The following is a 22,952-nucleotide window of genomic DNA, read 5'->3' as shown; positions in this document are numbered from 1 at the left end:
TCTGAATGGTAAAGAGGACGAGCTGTTTAATTTTCTTACGGTTAATAACGTGCATATAGCAGTTATTACCGAAACGTATTTAAAACCTGGATCTAAACTCAAAAGAGATCCTAACTTTTTTGTTTATCGTAACGATCGACTTGATGGGGCATGTGGGGGAGTTGCAATCATCATTCATAGGCGTATAAAACATCAACTGTTTTCATCATTTGAAACTAAAGTTTTTGAAACTTTAGGTGTTTCTGTTGAAACACAGTTTGGTAAATATAATTTCATAGCTGCCTATTTGCCTTTTCAATGCTCTGGACAGCAAGTTAATTTGCTCCAAACTGACTTGCGTAAATTGACTCGCAATAAGTCAAAATTTTTTGTCATTGGTGACTTTAATGCCAAACATCGGTCATGGAATAATTCTCAAAGTAATTCCAACGGTAGAATTTTATTTGATGAGTGCTCTTCAGGATATTTCTCAATTCAATACCCTGATAGCCCCACATGTTTTTCCTCTTCTAGAAATCCATCTACGATTAATTTGGTCTTAACCGACTCTAGTCATCTTTGTAGCCAACTAATTACTCATGCTGATTTTGATTCTGATCATGTCCCTGTTACATTTCAAATATCCCAAGAAGCGATTCTCAATCCTATCAGCTCCACTTTCAATTATTTACGAGCCGACTGGAATATATATGAAACGTATGTTGACTCTAATCTCGATGTTAACATTTCTTTAGAAACTAAACTTGATATTGACAATGCTCTTGAAACTTTAACAAATTCCATTGTTGAAGCCAGAAGCATTGCAATTCCAAAATGTGAAGTAAAATTTGAATCCGTGATTATAGACGATGATCTTAAACTCTTGATCCGTCTTAAAAACGTGAGGAGAAGGCAATTTCAACGCACTCGCGATCCTGCTATGAAAATTATATGGCAGGATTTGCAGAAAGAAATCAAAAAGCGTTTTGCTCAATTAAGAAACAAAAATTTTGAAAATAAAATTTCTCAATTGGACCCTGGTTCTAAGCCCTTTTGGAAATTATCTAAAATCTTGAAAAAACCTCAGAAGCCAATACCGGCATTGAAAGAGGAAAACAAATTATTACTAACTAATTGCGAAAAAGCTCAAAAACTTGCTATGCAGTTTGAAAGTGCGCACAATTTTAATTTAGGACTTACTAGTCCAATTGAAAATGAAGTTACGCAGGAGTTCGAAAATATTCTCAATCAAGAGAACGTTTTCGAAAATGCCTGGGAGACTGATTTGGAAGAAGTGAGAACTATTATTAAAAAATTCAAAAACATGAAAGCTCCTGGCGATGATGGAATTTTCTACATCCTCATCAAGAAACTTCCAGAAAGTAGCTTATCATTTTTAGTTGATATATTTAACAAATGTTTTCAATTAGCATATTTTCCTGACAAATGGAAAAATGCTAAGGTTGTTCCAATTTTAAAACCAGACAAAAATCCTGCAGAAGCTTCTAGCTATCGTCCAATCAGTTTGCTTTCCTCCATCAGTAAACTTTTTGAAAAGGTTATTTTGAACAGAATGATGGCCCACATCAACGAAAATTCAATTTTTGCCAATGAACAGTTCGGATTCCGCCATGGACATTCGACCACTCATCAACTTTTACGTGTAACAAATTTGATCCGTTCCAACAAATCTGAAGGCTATTCTACTGGTCTTGCTCTTCTAGACATAGAAAAAGCATTTGACAGTGTTTGGCATGAAGGTTTGATTGTAAAATTAAAAAACTTTAATTTTCCAACATACATTGTTAGAATAATTCAAAGTTATCTGTCAAATCGTACACTTCAGGTTAATTATCAAAACTCCAGATCTGAAAGACTTCCTGTAAGAGCTGGTGTTCCCCAAGGTAGCATTTTGGGACCAATATTATACAATATTTTCACATCTGACTTACCTGAGCTACCTCAGGGATGTCAAAAATCTTTGTTTGCGGATGACACAGGCCTCTCCGCCAAAGGACGAAGCCTGCGTGTCATCTGTAGTCGATTGCAAAAAAGTTTGGATATTTTTTCTTCATACTTGCAAAAATGGAAGATTTCTCCTAATGCTTCCAAAACTCAACTAATAATATTCCCACATAAACCAAAAGCTCTTTATTTGAAACCTTCAAGTAGACATGTTGTCACGATGAGAGGGGTTCCAATAAATTGGTCAGATGAAGTTAAGTATCTAGGGCTCATGCTAGATATGAATTTAACTTTCAAAAATCACATTGAGGGCATTCAAGCCAAATGTAATAAATATGTAAAATTTCTCTATCCCCTTATTAATAGAAAATCAAAACTTTGTCTTAAGAACAAGCTTTTGATATTCAAACAAATTTTCAGGCCAGCCATGTTGTATGCTGTACCAATATGGACTAGCTGTTGTAATACCAGGAAGAAAGCTCTGCAGAGAATTCAAAATAAAATTTTGAAAATGATTCTGAGACTTCCTCGCTGGTATAGTACCAATGAGTTACATAGAATATCCAATGTTGAAACATTGGAACAAATGTCAAATAAAATAATAAATAATTTCAGGCAAAAATCGTTACAATCTTCTATTGCCACGATTAATGCGTTATATGTTTAGGTTAAGTTAGGTTAAGTATATTAAAAACGTTTTTTTTCTCTTATAAGCAGGTGAAATCAACTCACCTGTAAAAAAAAACTGAACTGCTACGGCAACTGAAATGTAATATGTTGTTAACAAAATGTTAATTAAATCTTAAATTTGTTTTACCAAATTAGGATGATAGTGTTGTCTAATAACACAGAACACCTAGATATAAGAAATGAATGTAATGTTTGGAATGATAGGGGAACTTACGTATTGTCGGCAGCCTAAGCAGCTGAACTTTGAAGAGGGCAATTTTACGCAACAATAGAGCACAACAATTAGCAGCAGACACCTTAACTACACTTGAGCACTCTTCATTTGTTAATTATTATACACAAAACACTATTTTATTCTCTTAATCTTCTATTTTTCCTCACCAAAGTCACGAGGCACTTATTCTTTTATCGGCAATGCAATTACTATTGTCGGCAACAAAAATGTTCACTTCGGCAATCCAAAACTGCGCAAAAACTAGTTTATGTATTGGTAACATTTCGTATTTGTTGACAAATCCTGAAATTAAACGTCACTCATTATGTTCTACTCGATGAAAGGGCCAATGCAGAAAAATACAGACTACACTGAGAACAGAATTGCTGTTATAAATAGAATAGCAGAGAGTCAAATTGAATACATTTATTTTATCGAATGTTTTTTGTATTCAATCTCACTATGGCAGCATTTCGGCTGTAAAAATTGCCATGCCATGGTATTGCAGCAAGTGCGAATCCAGCCTAGAAGTTGCAGCGTGACGTCATGGTTAATTGATTCATAATGTTGTGCTCTGCAAGAAAAATACACGGAACACGATTATCGGATTACTTGAATTTCAGAGTTGCGTTTGAATGGGTTACATGCATGCCCCTATTCGCTACTCACACTACTGTTTATTAGAGTGCCGGCTTATCTTTTAAAACCTTTCAAAACAAAAAATTCTTGTACTCTTATGAATAAGAATCATATTAGAAGAGAAACCTCAAATTTTGAGTTAAAAATATTAAGATTTAAAGGGGCAAGCGTCTTGAAGGTAAATTTTCAAATTATAAAAAAGGCCTTCAGTGAAGTCACCATAACTTCGGTAATTTATAACCAATTTTTAAACTTTCAGCACCATTATCTTAAAAACTAAATTTATGAAAACTTTGTAGAACATCGAATTTGTGTAAAATCAAAACTAGTTTCAATGAAAAGTAGATTACTCCAAATGTTTCCTCATTTTACTAAAATAATATCTTTGTTTGACAATAACTTCATGAATACTCAACCGATTCCAAATCTTGTTGCATGGTTTTGAAGCTTACTTAATTATTTACATACTTTATTCGACACATTTCACTAAAAAAATGATTTGACCAAGTTATTCAACAAAAACTGCAAAAATCCATGATTTCTTAACGAATAACGTCAGTTTTTTAAAAATGTTTGTCAGTTAAACAATATTTTTAAAGCTGAAACTGGTTTTCTTCATTTGATAAACCTTTGAAAAGGACTTGTCAACAACTTTTAAATAATTTTGAAACAGTAATATTTTTACTCATACTAAAATAATATATGAACTATTCAACTCGTAAATAAAACAAAATGCTTTATAAATACAAGTTTAATAGAAAAAATGTAATTTTTGGCGAAAAAAAACGTAAATAAGCCAAAGAAATTACATTTTTTCTTAAAAAAAAACCATGTTATGAACTTATGGTCAAACAAATATGAATTTTCCAGTAAAATGAAGAAAAATTTCGAGAAAACTACTTTTAACAAAGATTTGTTTCGATTTAAGACAAATTTGATATTCTACAAAGTTTTCAAAAATTTAATTTTGAAAATAATGATGCTAAAATTTTTGAAATTGGTGAGAAATAACCGAAGTTATGGTGACTTCCCTTAAGGCCCTTTTTTATAACTTGAAAATTCACCTTCAAGACGCATGCGCCACTCCTAAATTGTTAATAGGATAAGAGATAGAATTTAAGTAAAGTACATAATATTAATATTTCAGTGTGTGACCTGTAGTCAAAGACGGTGAATAAATATATATTCAAATCTTAATATTTTTGGCTTAAACTTTGCGGTTTCTCTTCTAATATGATTTGATGTCATAAGAGCACACGAATTCTCGGTTTTGAGAACATTTGAAAAATAAGCCGCACCCTAGTGTCTATGCGCAAAAAATCGCTTAAAGGTAACGCGAAATTGAAAATTCTACAGGCTATTTTTACATTTTTTTACGTTCATATTATTCTCAGTGTATGAGAAAATCAGAATAGGCCCTTTGCAAATCAATGCACTTATGACTTGACACAAAAACATCATCCTCTGATTGCCTGTAGAACAACAGGAGTGTTGCCAAAATAGTTTACCTATTGAAAGACGTATATTTTATATGTTTCTCAGTATATTGAAGTTTATGCGCTACAATCTTCAGATAAGGAAAGTATTGAAAGGCTCAATTATTACCAATGCATGCTTTGTTGCCTAATTCCAATGCATTAATTAGTTTTGTTCAATTTTTTCAATGAATTTAAATTGTGAATAAAAAATACACCGCAACTGAATACGGTTTTCTGGCAACCTATTCCCGTAATAAAAAGTGATTGCCGAGGAAAGCAAAGTGCATTAATTTTAATTTGTGATTTAGAGCATGAAAATTCAGTATTTTTGAGTGTATTATAGACAAATCAAAAGTTTAATAGTGCATGAGTGATCGGTGCGTAGCTTGTGTTACAAATTGGTATTGGAGCGGAGAATTGGACCTTTCAAAGTGGTGAGTTTTTCTTAAGCTGTTCTTGTATTGTTTTATTCGGCAGCTCACGAATGACGATAATTTCGTAAGCATTTATTTCATTCAATGATAAAACCCATGTTATATCATATTTTTGTGAAAGATGAGGTTTACATGGAAGATTATAGTTCAAGGAATATATTGAGTACATTGAAGTACTCTTGTTCCGTAGAAAAATCTTAACAAGGACGATAAGTTAGTGCTGCCGAAAATACCCTCAGGGTGCCGAAGCCATCATTTACCCTACTAATAAAAAAAAAAAAAGCTTTCGAAATCTTTTGTTTGTAATCCTATAGAGATTTCTTTAAGTAATTCCTGAAGAAAAACTCAGATAAATTGTTTGATAAACCTGTGAAATTTTCTTGGGAAAAATCTTAGATTAATACTTGAAAAAAAGCTTGGAAGAACCCCTGAAACAAATCTTGGAATAATTTCTGGATAGATTCCTTGTAAAATCCCTATAGGGATTGTTTAAGGCGTCACTGTAGTAAATCCTGGAAAAATAAAAAGAAGTTTCGGCATTTTAATGGCTTTGTTTTGACTCCCTCCTTAGTTTTGTCCGTCTACCTGGATTTGAAACAAGTTCAATTTCGAATTTCACATAAATAATCAGAACCAGAATAACATATTGTTCGTTGGAAATTTCACAGTAATTCTTATCGAAGGCGATGATGGAGAACTCTACTCTGGCGATGAAGAGTACGACTATGAACCGGAAGATGACTACGGTGAAGAGCTAGAAGAGATTGAAGAGGAGGAAGAATATGAAGAAGAGGAACAAAAGTTGATAGAACAGGAGCTCGAAATCGGATCTTTTGTGCCGACCACGTTCGAAGAGTTCAGTTCTATGTACCGAGCGCCCTCAAGCGGTGAAACCAACGAATCGATTCCAGTACTTCCTGAAGCAGTTCCAGTTACAACTCAATCGGTTGTTCCTGAACCACCTTCTAAAGAAACCCCAAAAACCATTCACAAAGAATCGCCGCTAATGAAAAAGAAGCCTCCGAAAGGGGCATTGAACAAACTTATCTACGGACTTCACAAAGAACCGTTGATCACTGCGGAGGATCTCCAACAATCGATAGAGCAAGGTGAGGCTCAATCTGCCCATTCGTCTCATCCATCGGACATTCATTCCCCTGTCCAATGCTCCGAACCGACCACAGCACCCACCCCAACTGAACCAAATACAGCAAGCATTAAAATTCTTACCACTACCATTATCCCCGATCCTGAACCCGAACCCGAACCGCTCTTCGAAGCAGTAGCAGCATCTGCGAGTCAATCGGCGAAAGAGAAACACGTGGAGTTTATACTTCCTGAGCAGGTCTCGGATATTCCGCTACCCGAAGAGGAGCTTCCCATGGAAGTACCTGAAGATGTCATGGATAATGGCAGTAAAGAGAACCTTTTTATTCCTTACGACGATGAAGGAGACATTGAAGACTCGTATGAAGATGAGTTGCTCTACGAAGATGAGGAAGAGCTGGACTCGGTTCTGCTACGGCAGTATCCTTCTGATGAAGAAGAAGAACCGTTTTCGGACGACGAACTATCCGATGTAGACGACTCAGAACTGATGAAACGCCTGGAGGAGAAATATGGCAAGCTGGAGGTGAAGAAAGATCCTGCTGCACAACAACCCGAGGACGGAGACGAAGAAGAAGACAGCTGGACAAGTATACCTTCGCATAAGCTAGTCGATAGTAGAGTAGACGGCGCTTGGGTGCCTACATTTTGAGCCATCATCCATCTAGTGTCACCTCGTTTGCTGAATTTCTACATACTCACCGTTTCAAATTCATCTTTTCTAGTATTTTCAATGTGATTCTATAGTAAAATCAAACTGTACGAAAAAATGTGTTCTGAACCTTGTTCTTTTTTACGCTATTTCCATAGAGATTCCCTCTAGGCCTAGTGAATCTCAGATCTACGAGGAAGAACTGAATCGAGCGAGAAGACATCTCGATGAGGTAAGTGTGTTCGGTTGACAACAGATTGCAATGTATAATCGTATAATCTTTTGATTTCTTAGGAATTCGGGTTCGAATAAGTTAGTTACTTTATCCTAATGCTCAATAATGTTTAAGAAACCAAATTAGAATACATAAACACACAAAAACAGACAGTGCTTACCATTTTAGTACATTATTAAGACTCGATTGATCAGTAAGACATACAACCGTACAGATAAAGGACGATGAAGACATTCAAATAATTAGACATGTTGACTCTAGCCTCATTGACGTTGAACTAAAATCGTAATACACGTTATTCTCATTATTTCTAATTTGTACTACTACTGTTTGACTATTAATATCAACTACCAAAGGATATCGTTAAAACTGCACCGATCTGTGATTTTTATGTTTAATTATAGTTAGTTGATTTTCAATTTAGTTGAACCTTCCCGTCAGGAAGTACTAATCTCAATTTTTCTGCACCCACAAACAGATGGCAAGCCATGCTCATACCTTTAGATGGCTTGCCTTCCATACATAGTAAAGATTGAGCTTACTATTTCACTCCCTAACTATTTTTTTATGATGCCACTAACATATCAACATCTTAACGAATGTGTGATTGAAAGTTTAATTTTCTTTTGCATTTTCCTAACCTCAACGCTTTGGGTGTGATTTGCGCTAACCTCATTCACCATATTCCGGACGATCGCCACAAACACACGCATAACCGCACATGCACACATACAAAACCGCCACGTGACAAATCGGTAGCTGAAGAATCCGAAGAAAGCATTGGAAGAGTATGAAACGCTGCTGCGCAAAAGTCGTCGCCTAGTTCCGGCCCTGGTTGGGAAGGCGCGTGCCCTGGATGTACTGGCTGAGCAGAAGCAAAGTAATTCCCTGCTAAGTGAGGCCATAGGAGCTTACAGGGATGTGGTATTGTTGGGGGACGCCGTAGATGACGAGACGGCCAGAACCGCCGGCGAACGGTGCATCGATCGGTCTCGATTCCGTGGACAGTATCTACAGGTGATCGATGTGCATCAGGAGCTGATTCGGCGATTTGATTCCGAACCTAAGTATAGGAATCAGCTGGCGGTGACCTATCTATTGGCTAACAGGTTCGTTGGATTAGTGTTTTTTTCTGATAGAGTAAAGTGGGGCAAAAGTTCGAGTGGGGTAAGAGTTTCTTTTTAAGATTTCTAGCTCAATTCAAAACAAATCTTATAAATGTCATTGTGGTTCAAATGCTATTCAAGTAAGAAACTTTTACTCCAAATATCATAAAAATCGATTGAGATTTGGAAAAGTTATGGCTATTTGTTGTTTTTCGACGTGAATATTGTAATTTTTGGTCAAAATTTCGTTGCATGGAACCAATAGAAGATAAAATCTTTTTAAATATTTTATGTAAGGGCGTTTCTAGGCCTATTATAAGGTTGCTTTGACGTGTATTAGATTTTGCATAAATGCTTGAAAACAATTTTTGGCCCATAGTGGGGCAAAAGTTCGAATCAGCGGGGCAAAAGTTCGACCCATGTATAAAATCACGGAAAAATTTTCAAATTGCCTAAAATCCACATATTATCTTCAAATTTAGTTAAATTTGCCTGATCGTGTGAATACTGTCACCAAAATTTTACATTTCCACTTAGTTTTGCGAAAAACTGCTATTTTTGAGTATATTACAATTAACCCGGTTTTGGGAAATTTTTTGATGAAAATTTAATGTGTATTTTTCGGCAAACTTAAGTTTACGACTGGTGTAAAGTATGCCTGTCATAAAGGGTTCGATATTTAGTGTTTTAGCCAGCGAACTTTTGCCCCACACTAGATTCGAACTCTTGCCCCACCGGTGGGGCAAAAGTTCGAATAAGACAATACATTTTGAAACTGTTATAACTAAAAATGGGTAAATATTTGGACACAAGTTTGTTCAGCAAAATTATAGCCAATATGTTGAAGATTCACTGTATGGTATTTGTTTTGTTTAAACTGCTATTGTTTTCCTGGAAACTTTGATTATACCACTAAGGTCGAACTTTTGCCCCACCTTACTCTAATTTATTAAAACGTTCATAAAACCCGTTTTAGATTACCAGAAGCGAAAGCAGTGCTTCACGAAACCCTAATGCGCTGGATCGACGATGGATTCGCTTTGGTGCACTATGGGTTTGTGTTGAAGAATCTCGACAAAGACATGGAACTGGCAGCACAATACCTTCGCGAAGGCATCGAAACCGAACAGGAAGGCACTCAAGATGGTCGGTTCTACTTCCACCTTGGCGATGCACTGCAACGTCTAGGCCGACAACAAGAAGCCTTGGATGTGTATAGAAAAGGTGCCGAGAAGAAGCTGTTCCTATCGATGTACCAACGATCGCTGTACAATGTAGACAGTCTTAAGTCGCGACCGTTTTGGACAGTCGAACAAACCACATTTGCGGCTCAGCTGGAGTTGATACAGTCGCAGTGGACGGGCATACGAGACGAAGGTCTCAAACTGCTAAATTCAGCCGGAAACTTCAAAGACGAGGCCGAGAACCTTCGTGACACCGGAGATTGGAAGCAGTTCGAGCTGTTCTTCCGGGGCTACCGGATAGACAAGAACTGTGCCAAAGCGCCCCTCACGTGTCGCCTGGTAGAACAATTCACGGCGGCCCGTAGCTGTAAGCGAGGCCAGGTAAAGTTCAGCGTGATGCATCCGGGAACGCACGTGTGGCCACACTGCGGACCAACCAACTGCCGAATACGGGCACATTTGGGACTGAAGGTGCCGAGCGGCACGTTCATTCGTGTCGCGGAGGAGACGAGGTAAGAATGAGAATGAAGAGGATGCATGGGATGTTTCTGGGGGATTTTTGATCGATATACCGTCAAGCTATCATTCACCGTGCATTCCACAAAAATCTGCAATTGTGCAGCTTTTTCAAATTATTTATTGCAAGCGTAAATACCACTAGTAGAAGCATTAGCCGTAGAAGGCCAATGTCGCGACTGTTCGTGTGACCAACATCTAGTTTGCCACGCTCTGACAGTCTGAGTACCGGGTCTATAAGTGTCAAATCAAATTTTTCAACCATAATAAAACATTCTCTACAACATGGCACTAAACAAAAAATCAAAAAGATCAATAGTAAGTATTAATAAAATAATTATATTTTGTGATAACAGCGCCACTAGCGTTCTACTATTTATATTTTTATTATATCACTACGAAGCATGGCAATTAGAAATGTTTGTTGAAATCAAAGCAACTCAGCAATAATTAAATCCGTTTTATATACAGTTAGTTTTCCTGTTGCTATGATCATTTTATGTAACAACTGCATAGCAACCATAGTCGTATAAGTATCATCATGTTATCGGAACCGAAATCAGTGGCCAATAAACCACCAGTTTAGAGTGTTACCACGTGTTTCTCTTTGGATCGGAGGTCTTGATTTCGTCTTTGGGTTATCAGCCCAGTCAACGGTCGAGGGCGTTGTTGCGGATGGAGGAAGAAACCCAATTTCCGTCGCTTTGATGAGCTGGAAAGACAGCTGAAGAACGCCTACGGAGCTCGTTACGGAGCTCGACCTGGTGAGCCAGCTGTTTGTTTCGTTGCCACCTAGTTCCGATGTGGAAAATTTGGATGACCAACTGAAGCTTGAGACTGTTAAAGCATGCCTTCTAGCGGAGGAGCAAAAGCGTTCTGGAAGAGGTGTTGAATCGACGGGACAATCATCGAAATTCGCCGGTAAGTGCTACCACTGTGGCGCAATCGGGCATAAGAAGTTTGCCTGTCCGAAAATAAAAAATCGTTCCGATCGGGCTCAAGTAGCGAAGATTCCGATCGACAAGGCGGTGGCGCTTGTGTCCGGAGCAAAGGTGTCGGAAAAGCCGGACGAAATCGAGTGGGTCCTAGATTCGGGTGCGAGTTTCCACATGGTCGGCGACGAAGGTTACTTCCAGGAGATCCACTAGCTGCACTTGCCGCTTCATACCGACAGTGCATAGAATGGCTGGTAGCAACAAAGGAAGGTACCGTGAAGGGCAGGTTGTGCGTTGGTGAAAATAGATACACGTTGTCGTTTGGACACGTATTGCTAGTCAATCAACTGAAAAAACCTGATGTCGTTGTCGAAGTTGCTGAAAGCGGGTGTGCACGTGGAATTCAAGCCGAATCGTGCCATTTTGACGAAGGACGGCGAAATCGAAGGACAGTCTTTTTTTTATCTTCGGATGAATCGTTTGCCAAACGGATCGGCATTGGCAGTCGGTAGTAACACGGAGCGGTATGGGCATCTTAGCTTCAAGAATGTGCTCAAGCTGAAAAAATGGCGATGGTGAACGGGCTGGATGGTTTTGCGATGCTTGCGCTTAGAGCAACATAGTAAAGCAGTCGTTCTGTGGTACAAGATCACTAACTCGAAGGCCCCTGAAGCGCGTGCACACGGACGTGTGTGGGCAAAACACCTCGTCAATTTCGGATGGATATCGCTACTTTCTGTCGTTCGTGGACGAGTATACGCACTTCGTGTACCTGCTAAAGAGAAAGGAACATGTGTTCGATTATTTCAAGGTATACAAAGCGATGGCAATGGCTAAATTTGGGACGAAAATTGCAAATTTGCGGTGTGACCTCGGGTGTGAGTATTTTTTGAAAGAACATCGAATCTACTATAATGCAAAAGGCATTAAAGTGGAGAAAATGCGAACGATGCTGACCGAGTCGGGTGCGCCGAAGTACCTTTGGAGAGAAGCGGTCCTGAATGCTGTGTACATCACCAACAGAAGTCCGTTTGAAGCAATCAAAGATGAGGAAACGCATGTGGAACGGTGGCAGGGAGAAAAGCCTGATGTTACCAAGCTGCGAGCTTTCGGGTGCCAAGCGTTTTCCTGGGTACCAGCAGAAGGGAGGTAAGCAGGATCCAACCGGACGAAGGTGCGTGATGCTCGGATACGCATCAACTGGATATCAACTCTGGGGAAAAGCGGAAGTACCCGTGATATCTGCAGCAACAAAGCAGTATTCCCTTTGAAGGCACCGAGTGAGAGCGTCGAACGATTAGTGATTCCGGAGGACGTATCATCGGTTCCCGAGTAAGAGGGGAAATTGAAGAGCAGCAGGTGTTTAAAGCAGTTCGAGAAGCTCCAAATGATGCTCGTGACACCGACGATGAGGACGTTGGTGATCGAGACCCCGACGAAGATTCTGCTACGGAAGTGGAAGACAACGACGAGGAAGACGCAACCGCACTCCGACCACAATCAGAAAGGAATTGGACTACTGGTGAAGTTCGTAGGTCCAGTGGTCGGCAGTGCAAGAGACCAGGTTGATTTTGCTCATTTTACCACGTACAAGGCCCTCTCTGCTGGTTCGAATTCCTTACAGGTTCCCGAATGCTACAACAATGTTGAAGGTCATCCGAACGAGTTGGACTGGAGGAAAGCGATCCAAGACGAATTGGTGGCGCTGCAGAGGAATCTAACGTGGACCGTGATCAAACGCCTTGTTAAGGTACAACCCGTACCGTGCAAGTGGGTGTTCACCTGAAGACAGATGCTGACGGGCGTCCTGCGAGGCTAGTAGCTAAGGGCTTCGCGCAAAAAAGGCATGTGGACTACGAGGAGACTTTCGCACCGGTGGCCCGGTTGACTACCATCCGGATGCTATTGACGCTAGCAACCACGAATGGGATGCATATTCACCAGCTAGATGTCAAGACCACTTTCCTGAACGGGAAGCTCAAGGAAAAGATGAACGTGCAGGGGGTAAAGACGCGCCATGATGTAGTGTGCTTGCTGCATCGTGCACTTTATGGTCAGAAGCGGTCGCCTAGGTGCTGGAAGAGCCATTTCAACGAGTTCCTGGCGACCTTGGGCTTTGTGCGTTTGAAGCACGATTATTGCTTGTACGTTCGGGCCTGTGGAGATGCCACTGTGTACCTGGTGGTATACGATATTGAACGTGGACAGTCCACCATTTCCTTGAAATCAAGGAATTTGGATTGTGACCTGATTAAACTGTTCCTGATAAGCCAGATCGAGAAGATAATTGCTCGTTTTGGAATGCAAAACTGCAATCCTGTGAAGAAGCCCGCCGAACCAAGACTGCAGTTGAAGCGATAAGCCGGAAAATGCGAATACCCTTACCTGATGGATTCTCGACCTAACCTGTGTTTCGTCGTTGGATACTTGACGAGGTTCCAGGATGCTGCTGGTGAAGAACACTGGAAGCATGCGCGTCCTACGATACCTGCAAGCAACGAAGAAGTTTGGATTAGTCTCCAGAAGAAAACCGAAGAAACCAACGGTAGCTGCTTACGTGAACTGCGACTTCACAAGCGACGAATGCGACCAGAAATGCGTTTCCGGATTTCTACTGAAGGTGCACGGAACCACTGTCGCCTGGTCATCAAAGAAGCAGTCAATTGTGGCGATGTCTTCTACCAAAGCCGAGTACGTCGCCAGTACGTTGAGTTCCTGTGTGAGCGAGACGATTTGACTAACCGGATCAATGGCTGATCTTCGACAATATGCCCTTCTGTTTCCGGTACTGCTCTATGAAGACAACCAAGGAGCGATTGCGATGGCAGAACGAGAGGAAACGAGGAGAGTTAAACACATTGACGTGCAGTTTCATTTCATCCGAAATACAGTCGCCGAAGGGAAGGTCAAGCTGATTTACATTCCGACCCAAAGGAGCAAGCAGACTTCCTCATGAAATCCTTGCCCGCTCCAACGTTGACAGCTTTAAGAAGTAAGTAAAGGTTAGAAGGAAACAACTGGGCTTTGGTTGTTTCCTTCTAGGTTGTGTTAAAATCTAAGCTACTCAGCAATATTCGAATTCCGTATTATGTACAGTTAGTTTCCCTGTTGCTATGATCATTATATATTACAACTGCATAGCAACCATAGTACTTAGTATAAATATCATCATGTCATCAGAACCGAAATCGGATTCTAATAAACCGCCAGTTTGATAGTGCTTCACTTTAATTTCATTATGATTCTTTAAACCAATTTTTGCTGCGAAATCAATAATAAAACTGATATGAAGCAGGCGCCACCTGCGGACATTTGGCCGAATGCCGTTTGGCCGAACGCCATTTAGCCAAAAGGGTCATTTTGCCGAGTGCCGTTTGGCCGAAATAAAAAATGTAGTAAACTTCAGTTAGCATGCATTTGCAATGAATTTCAAAACTGAATTTCAAAGAAAAAAGCGTATTTTTAACGACATCATTTATATACAGCTCTTTAGTGTTAGTTCAAAGAACAGTCAGAGTGATTCCAAGCAACAGCACCAAAATTTGGTAAATTTTTTAATTCATTTTTTTCTATTGAGCTGAAACTTTGCACAGTTTTCCAGTTCCATCTAAATCGTCATTTTCCGATATCAAATCTTCAAGTTGAGTCACGACTAACTTTTCAAAAGGGTGTATGTGAAAATGGTTCAAAAATATTCAAAAAGCTGCACAGCAAAAACGGTTCGTTCGATTGTTAGACAACTAAAGAAACAAAGTTAGACAACTAAATAAAGATTCCAAAAAAAATACACACAGTAAAAAATTTTTTTTTTTTGCATTAAATATCTCAAAACCCTATCGGAATACCAACGTAATTTTTTGAGGGAAAACGGTCCATTATATTAGCTATCTACCATAAAAATTTGGTGATGGTAAACCAATAAACAAAAAAGTTATGACATTTCAAACATGTCACAATTTTCACATTTAGTAGAAAAAAAATTTTTTTTTCGGTGTAAATTATTACGGGAACCACAGTTTGTTGCTGATTTTATTGTTAAGGACCTTGCGTGAATTAAACAAGTCGTTTTCATGTATTCATTAGTATTATGTATATTATATGTATAAATATTATGTATATGTATAAATATTATATGTATATGTATATATGTACAAATTAAAATGAATTAACAGATTACACGAAAATAACTTTTTTTTTTACCAGGATATTTTTTTTAGAGTATGATCGATGAGTTTCTAAATGTTATATATAAACTTTAAAAGTTTTGGATTTGGGTATGCGTTATGAGATCATGAAAACATTTTATTAATACTTATTTATTTATTTATTGTTACTCAATTTTTTTACAATATCGAACACTTTTGCATCATTATCAGTACAGTTCGAGTATAGTTTTGCTTTAATTTTATTTTCTGACAATGGAATGAAACAGTGAAATTTTTGGGTTCCTTGGATCGTTTTCGCGTTATTATATTGCTCGCTGAGCTCTGATGCCGTTAATTCGTACTCTTCAGTAGTAGTAAAACAAAATGATAATTTTGTTAAATCTTCTTCTTTTCTGCGATTCGCCTAATCAAATAGTTCTTTTGCAGTTTTAATTGGATGCTCACGTTCTTTGGCTAAACTTGCTCTTGTGGCCATGCGCTTTATGGTTCCTCCAATAGCATCACAAGGACCTTTGCCATGTGACGTAACAAAGAAATGCCATTCTGCATCAATTCCGTACTTTGATTTAAATTGACATAGGCTCGAAAAATTCTTACGGTTTTTGTACTGCGATGCTGCTCCATCAGACATGAAATAAATGAACAAATTTACAGATACTGAGTCGTGTCTTAAATCTTCGGAAATTACAATAAAACTAAAATGTTCAATTTGCGTACTTCCATTGAAATAAATAACGAATGGATGAATTGTAGCTTGTTGTACGTTCCAGTGATGGGACTGCACTTCATCTTGCAATACAAAGCTATAGTTTTCAGAAAAATCACAAATGACTAAAAATTCACCATCTTGTAATGTATTTTTCGTATTTTTTAAAAAGCGGGATTGCTCTGTTTTAATAAAGTCGTGAGGAATTAAACTTTCTAATTTCAAGCAAAAAAATGACACAAACTCATCTACAGGTTTTACAATGGTTTCTAGGTCACACCTATCCGTGGTCACCCATTGCTCAAATGATAACTGATCAATATAATTTTCTTCAAACTCAGCGAATAAAGTATTTTCCAATGATGAAGAATCTGGACAATCCGAACAAGATCGTAGATAGCAATTTGATGTTGTATTTTCACACAAAAGACTACCAGTTAACATTTTAATATCCTTTGATAAATTGATTCTTTTCAAACTATGTAAGATTAGGTTAATATTTTCGTGTGTTGTGCACACACAAACATTATGTGTTCCTGAATTGGATAGAAGCTTGCATTGCCTTGAACGAAGGCTTGCAAATGAGGAAAAACCTACCTTAATATTTTCGTTAATTTCCTTGAAGCGTGTATACGCTTCTTTCAAAGTAGTCATCATTAATCGTTTTTGGATTGCTTGACGCTTTCCATCTTTTTCTACAGATACATAATCTTTTTGGCCAGGCATAGCTCTACTTACTTCATCGTCTTCAAAATATTGAATTATTTTTTCTTTTGTCTCACCTGTTAATGAAGTACTCGACCTAGCATTTTTGGTTGCAAGACAGTTATTTTTGAATTGTTTTGCCTCTTTTGCTGTATTTCTATTGGTTTTGAACTCGTCAATGGCGTCTTGAATAGACCACGAGCTTGGCAGCATCGACAAAATCAATAATTTTTCTTTCCTTTTCGTGGCTAGATTCGAGAACCTTTCCTTCATATTCATAATTACCTCATCGTAGTCTGTATTTTCCACATCCTCAGGTCCTAATTTGAAGAGGTTTCTTCGTACAGCTTCGTTGATTTCAGGGTAGTTTTTTTCGGGATAATTGACGTAACCCATCTTCGTCCATTTAATCGGAGTCACTTTTATTCCAGCTATCCCTTCGTTGAAGCGTTCGATGTTGACCTTCTGGATGCACTCATCTTCTGATTGATTTGTTGAAACAGATGTCGCTGATGGTACCGTGGCAAGACTATCTGCATTTGGTACTTCTGGTAACTCCTCAGTTGTTGTCGGTGCATCTAGTAATTCCTCAGTTGTTGTTGTTTTCGAACTTCCTGCAACCTGATCCACCGATGATGTACAGATTGCCCGTTTGTCAACGTTTAAACGGCAGGACGTACAAATGCGTAAATTTGTATTCAATGTAGACATTGGAGCATAGCCAGCCGCTTTCAGTTTATCTATGGTGCTTTCGGTGAGATTTCGTAGCTCTTTCGAACACTTTTTTTCTGCAAACGGCCTGCAACAGTTGAGAAAGCGACTACTCATGTTGCTCGTTAGATTTTAATAAACAAAATCACTTTTAAGTTTTTACTGAACTAGTCAGTAAAAACTTAAAAGTGATTTTGTTTATTAAAATCTAAAATCGAGTTTGGTGTCGTTTGCTGACTGAAGAAAAATTTTACAATTAAATCTTTTATAACCATAGTGGTAGTATATTTTTAACTTTTTCGTGAGTATGTTCATGGTATGTACCTATCATGTTTTTAATGTTGTTGAAGTTACTCGCTTTCTCCCAAATATGATTAACAAAGTCTATTCTCTACCAAGGCGGGTCTATACCCAGGTGTAATCAGATTTTAACTTTGTGGAGAAAACCAGCGCCGAGAAAACCGACCTGCTTTACGTATACTAGATCACCTGGGTATAGACCCGCCTTGTTCTCTACGAGGTAAACTTTTTGCAGGTAAACTAGTCGTATACCTGTATAGAAAACTTTTTTTGTAGCTTTTTCTTCAATATAAGATTTCTTATAGGTTTCTTTTATCAAAAGGTTTCAACACTATTGAGAGAATTTTTCTTCAGTTACGTACAATAAAAAATATGACACTATCAAGACTTTAGATCACAACACTGGATCGCGTCTAACTTTCTAATAGATGCTATAATAGTTATGAATAATTAAATAAAATATCATGAAAACAACTTGTTAACCTCATGTGGTACCCTTAACAAAAAATTCAGCAACAAACTGCGGTCCTAAAAAAATTAACAATGAAAAAAAAAATTTTTTTTCACTAAGTGTCAAATTTGTGAAATATTTGAAATGTCATAACTTTTTTGTTTATTGGCTTACCATCACCAAATTTTTATGGTAGATAGCTAATATAATGGACCGTTTTCCCTCAAAAAATTACGTTGGTATTCCGATAGAATTTTGAGACATTTAATGCAAAAAAAAAAAAATTACTTTTTTTTTGGAATCTTTATTTAGTTGTCTAACTTTGTTTCTTTAGTTGTCTAACAATCGAACGAACCGTTTTTGCTGTGCAGCTTTTTGAATATTTTTGAACCATTTTCACATACACCCTTTTGAAAAGTTAGTCGTGACTCAACTTGAAGATTTGATATCGGAAAATGACGATTTAGATGGAACTGAAAAACTGTGCAAAGTTTCAGATATTTTTGAAATGGTCGATCAGAATCGACTTGCATGCCTCCGTGGAATCCCTCAGTCAATGCTAAAAGAAGAACATCCTAAGTGTATGTAATTATTCACTTCTCTGCTAGCTTTAATACTTGCCAGCATCGCTTTTCGCATTGCGTTTGTAGTCAGCTTTTGACAATTACTAAAACGATTTACGACTTATTCGTCTTTCTGACGCACCGATTTGCTTCAATCATTCTGATAGTAGGGTAAAAGCACAGGTTTTGGCCAGTCTAAGAGAAAATGTCTATAAAAATTAAATGGGAAGCCGTATTTATACTACAAATATGTCAAATGCAAGCTTTCAATCCATATTATGTGTGTAAAATATCAAAACTGAGCTAAAACCATTTTGTCGTTTTCAAAATCCCGCTGGTCAATATAGGCCAACGGAACCAGTTTTGGCCAGAGATTTAACTTCGGTTCCTATATTGGCCAATTGCATTGATTTCTCATGAGAGTGCCCAAATTAGGAGTGCCTTGGCTAAATTAGGCGTATGGAATTTAAAATTATAAAGAAAATGAATTGTTTTTCTTATGTTTTGCATCAATTTGGACGAGTAAATGAATGTAGCTCTATCACATGAATGTGATCTACTGAACACAAAAGGTTTCATGCTGATTGGCTATGTAAAATGGTGTATATCCACTATGACTACAACTGGCGTATGGCCAAAACCGGTGCTTCTATCCTACTTAGTAAATTAATTAATGTCTAGCAACCATAAGTTTGGCTTTTTTTACAACAGAGAAACACTGAGCTTCTTTAACGTAAGTGTTTACCGAGTTGTTCGGTTTAATTTTTAATAGGACTTTCTATGAACGTATTATAAGTCTTAATTCCTATAACTATGAAAAATATTCAAATATGAAGGAACAGCATATGATCAAAAGAAGGCAAAATCTCATATCTTAAAAGTGTAATGCAAATAATTGTTAAATCAGTATACTGCCGATGATTTAAAGAAGGTAAAATTCCCAATTAAAATAAAAGCTAAATTATTGCCAATGAAAGTTGATAGAATAGCCTATGTTGAAAGGAAGCAAAAATTTCTTATGAAATTATCAAAAACATTTCCAACACTAGCACATCGTTGGTAGCCCAGAGACGAACCAATTATGAGCTCAGAGTCTTGACGCGAGTCTTGAATGAACGGATAGTTTCAATTATTCTCTTGGAGCACTTATACAGCGACAAACGTCATATCATAAAGATCAACAAATTAAATAGCAGATCAGTTATTGGGCCACACTTATGAATCCTACACATTAGCGCTAAAAAAATTGATTATTTTTTGGCCAAACGACCCATTCGGCCAAATGGCGTCCGGTCAAACGGCATTCGGCCAAATGGCCGGACACCGCTTACAAAGGCTGACAATTTGTTTCACAGAACGATTTATAGATTTATAGTTTATTTCAAAACCTTCCCCAATTAGATAACTTTTCACAATGATCTTCTTTTACCCCCGACAAACAGATCTTGGGAGAACGGCAAATGGCTCATCTTCGACGATAGCTTCGAGCACGAAGTGTGGCACAATGGCACCAGCACCCGCCTGGTGCTTATTGTCGACTTTTGGCACCCGGACCTGACGGAATCTCAGCGAAAGTCACTATCCCCGATCTGAGCAAGCAACAAGGTATTCACCATTTCAAAAAAGCCTTATATCTCGGTGCAACTTCCACCAAAGACGTTAGATGTAGAGACAGGAGGACGTGGTCGATCAAGTATCAAATAGAAAAGTGCATTTCTTTATTCGCTGCTTTATTTTATGTTCAAATTTGAGTTTTACATTACGAGTGAGATGTATAGAAAACTTAAGGTCGAATTATCTGTATATGTTAAGCAATCGAATGAGAATATTTTTAGAGGTTTGTTTATACAAGAACAACTAGGACTATGTACACGAGTTTAGCCATGAGGACAATCAAAGACTTGAAGGAAGAGGTCAGATATTGTATTATAAGAGTTTTAATACAAATCGTTAAAAAAAAGTTCATCCGACTTTGCGCACATCTCCGAATTCCTTTCATGCACTAGCAAGTGTAAAACTCAGTCCAGAACTTTATCATTGCCTCGTCGAATCCCTCAATGTCGTTGAGTTTGTACGGTTTTTCCGAATCTTTTGAATTGCTGTATTCCAATATAGAGCAAGAGCTATCTTGACAGTTGTTCGTCTTCAACCTGATTTAACATAAAATGTCATAAGATTAGAGTAATAATCACAAAAGCCATCGAACACTACTCACCCGTCGTAAGCGAAACGAACGTAATCCTCTACCAACTTTTCCGCCATTGCATATTCCTCGGAATCCAATTCAAAGTCGGAGAAAAGCCCAGCTGCTCTGAACAGATAGATTAGATCGTCCGAATGACAAACTCCAAATTTTCCGTCGTCCTTTGCGAAGTATTTGGAATGCGAATAGCGTCCTGCAAAGTTGAAGTATCGCACATCGATCCTCGCTTTTGATGGATTGTCTAGGGCGATATGCTGTTGCACTCCCTGTGCTATTGGGAATGTGATGAACGCTTCGCTCATGATCTGTAAAATAATTATCGCTGAATATTCTAGTATCTTTATTCAAAAAAGAAAAAAAAATATTTCTCACATCCTGGATTTTATGGGCGTTAGCTTGCGTAATCCAGCTGTCCTCACTTCCGTCTGAAAAGAACCGTTCCTTCAACAGCTGCTTAGATTTTTCATTGTCCGGGCAGCCAAGAAGTCTAGTTAGATACGATCCTGCATTTTCGTTCAACCGATCCAGCAGAGTTTGGTTGACAATCAGAGCTAGCGATGCAAACGCACCTTCATTGGGAACAAACGAAGTGACCCAGGGTACTTGTAGATACTCGCCCCTAGTCCACAGATCCCGTTGATCCCCGCTGATAAAAGTTTCTTCATCTACGAATTGTTCTACTACAGGCCTGTACGGAGTCAATGGGAAAACATGCCAGAACTTCAACTTGTCGATACTCTGACCAAGAACTTTGGCATCCACTTGTCGCAGCGCTTCTACCAGTTCTTCCGAAGTCATATCCGCTGCTGACTCGATTCCAACGGCCAAAGTTTGCTCCCTAGCAAATTTCAAAGGATTCTCATTCGGCTTTGTCCAGAATCCTAGCGCGCTGCCACTTAAACTCCAAGCCCGTGCAAACAATCCCTTACTCAGCGGGCTCATCATCTGCATCTGTACGGAAGCTCCGCCGGCGCTCTGCCCAAATAAGGTCACCAGCTCTGGATCGCCACCAAATCGATCGATGTTCTGCCTAACCCATCGCAATACCGCGTTTTGATCCTTCAGTCCAAAATTACCCGTAGCTGCGTGGTCCCCAGTCGACAAGAACCCAAAAACTCCCAATCGATATTGCATCACGATCAGGATAACCTCTTCGGTATCCATGAACCTGTCCGGTCCGAACTCACCTTTCGACGCTGATCCAGAGAAATACCCTCCACCATGAATGTAGACCATCACAGCAAGTTTCTCGCGTTTAGCTTGTTTCGGTTTGTACAGATTGATGTACAAGCAGTCCTCATCGCCTTCAACCTTCTGATCGATCCAGAGATCATTCTTCTGAACACATTTGCTCCGTTCGAACGAGGCGTCGTAGTCTGCGGTCCACGGCTCAACAGGTTGAGGGTTTTTGAATCTGAGTTCCCCTACGGGCGGCTTGGCATATGGAACGCCCAGAAACGCTTCGTATTCGTTGCCTTTTTGGCTGGTGTAATACTTTCCCAGAATGCAACCATTGTCGATACAAACTTTTGGTTGGGATACTTCCGAAAGAACACTAGTCACAGTATAGATGATTAGCAGGGACGAAATTCTGAGAAACAGCATTCTGCGTCCGATCAACTTAACTGCACCGATTGAAATGAGTATTGCTCTATACTCACCACATTAGTACACTTCGAGAAAGATTAGACAAATTGGCAGTTTCACCTTTGCTTATTTGTATATTAATCGTTTTGATGACCTTACTGATCCCTCCTTGAATCTTTCAGCGGGGCACAGTTTACAGTCAGGTGCGGTCTGAATTGCCGGCAATTGATAAGGAGTATCGTCTATATTTGGCAATAGCATTGCTTGTGTACACTCAGGCAAATGGACTATCGATAAACATAGGAAACCCTTATGAAAATTCGCCACAAGGAATCGGGTTGAAATTCATATATTTGCCTTATGAAACCGAAATTTGAGAACAAAAATAGTTTTCGCGGCAACCTGGAATCGAACAAAAGGACTATG

The 22,952-nt window shown here is 38.5% G+C and overlaps 2 protein-coding genes across 7 annotated transcripts in view; one reads left to right on the top strand and one right to left on the bottom strand.

Moving 5' to 3' along the window:
• Nucleotides 1-20,665, top strand: part of LOC5566108 (aspartyl/asparaginyl beta-hydroxylase) — a 96,103-nt gene extending 75,438 nt beyond the window's left edge. For 5 of the 6 annotated variants that reach the window (XM_021839745.1, XM_021839746.1, XM_021839747.1 and 2 more), the window contains 6 exons: nt 6,068-6,508; nt 6,683-7,096; nt 7,317-7,390; nt 8,153-8,502; nt 9,476-10,195; nt 20,179-20,665. In XM_021839745.1, the coding sequence (XP_021695437.1) occupies nt 6,068-6,508; nt 6,683-7,096; nt 7,317-7,390; nt 8,153-8,502; nt 9,476-10,195; nt 20,179-20,329 (2,150 nt within the window). In that variant the 3' untranslated portion in view covers nt 20,330-20,665. The remainder of the gene's footprint in view (nt 1-6,067; nt 6,509-6,682; nt 7,097-7,316; nt 7,391-8,152; nt 8,503-9,475; nt 10,196-20,178) is intronic. The other variant, XM_021839749.1, reaches the window with a different exon arrangement.
• Nucleotides 20,541-22,611, bottom strand: LOC5566107 (venom carboxylesterase-6). Its single transcript, XM_001650425.2, has 3 exons — nt 21,312-22,611; nt 20,952-21,244; nt 20,541-20,886 (listed from the first exon to the last, which is right to left on the bottom strand). The coding sequence occupies exons 1-3, from the start codon at nt 22,542-22,544 to the stop codon at nt 20,739-20,741; spliced, it is 1,674 nt and encodes a 557-aa protein (XP_001650475.2). The 5' UTR covers nt 22,545-22,611; the 3' UTR covers nt 20,541-20,738.
• Nucleotides 22,612-22,952: the final 341 nt, after the last annotated feature.

Source organism: Aedes aegypti, chromosome 2 (genome assembly GCF_002204515.2).
Source record: "Aedes aegypti strain LVP_AGWG chromosome 2, AaegL5.0 Primary Assembly, whole genome shotgun sequence".
Lineage (NCBI taxonomy): Eukaryota > Metazoa > Arthropoda > Insecta > Diptera > Culicidae > Aedes > Aedes aegypti.
This window is presented reverse-complemented; position numbering and strand designations above follow the sequence as displayed.

Coding starts and splice junctions, on each gene's coding strand:
- LOC5566107 (XM_001650425.2), bottom strand. CDS start 22,544: ATGCTGTTTCTCAGAATTTCGTCCCTGCTAATCATCTATACTGTGACT. Junction 21,245..21,311: donor ACGCCCATAAAATCCAGGAT/GTGAGAAATATT, acceptor ATTATTTTACAG/ATCATGAGCGAAGCGTTCAT. Junction 20,887..20,951: donor GTTCGTTTCGCTTACGACGG/GTGAGTAGTGTT, acceptor ATGTTAAATCAG/GTTGAAGACGAACAACTGTC.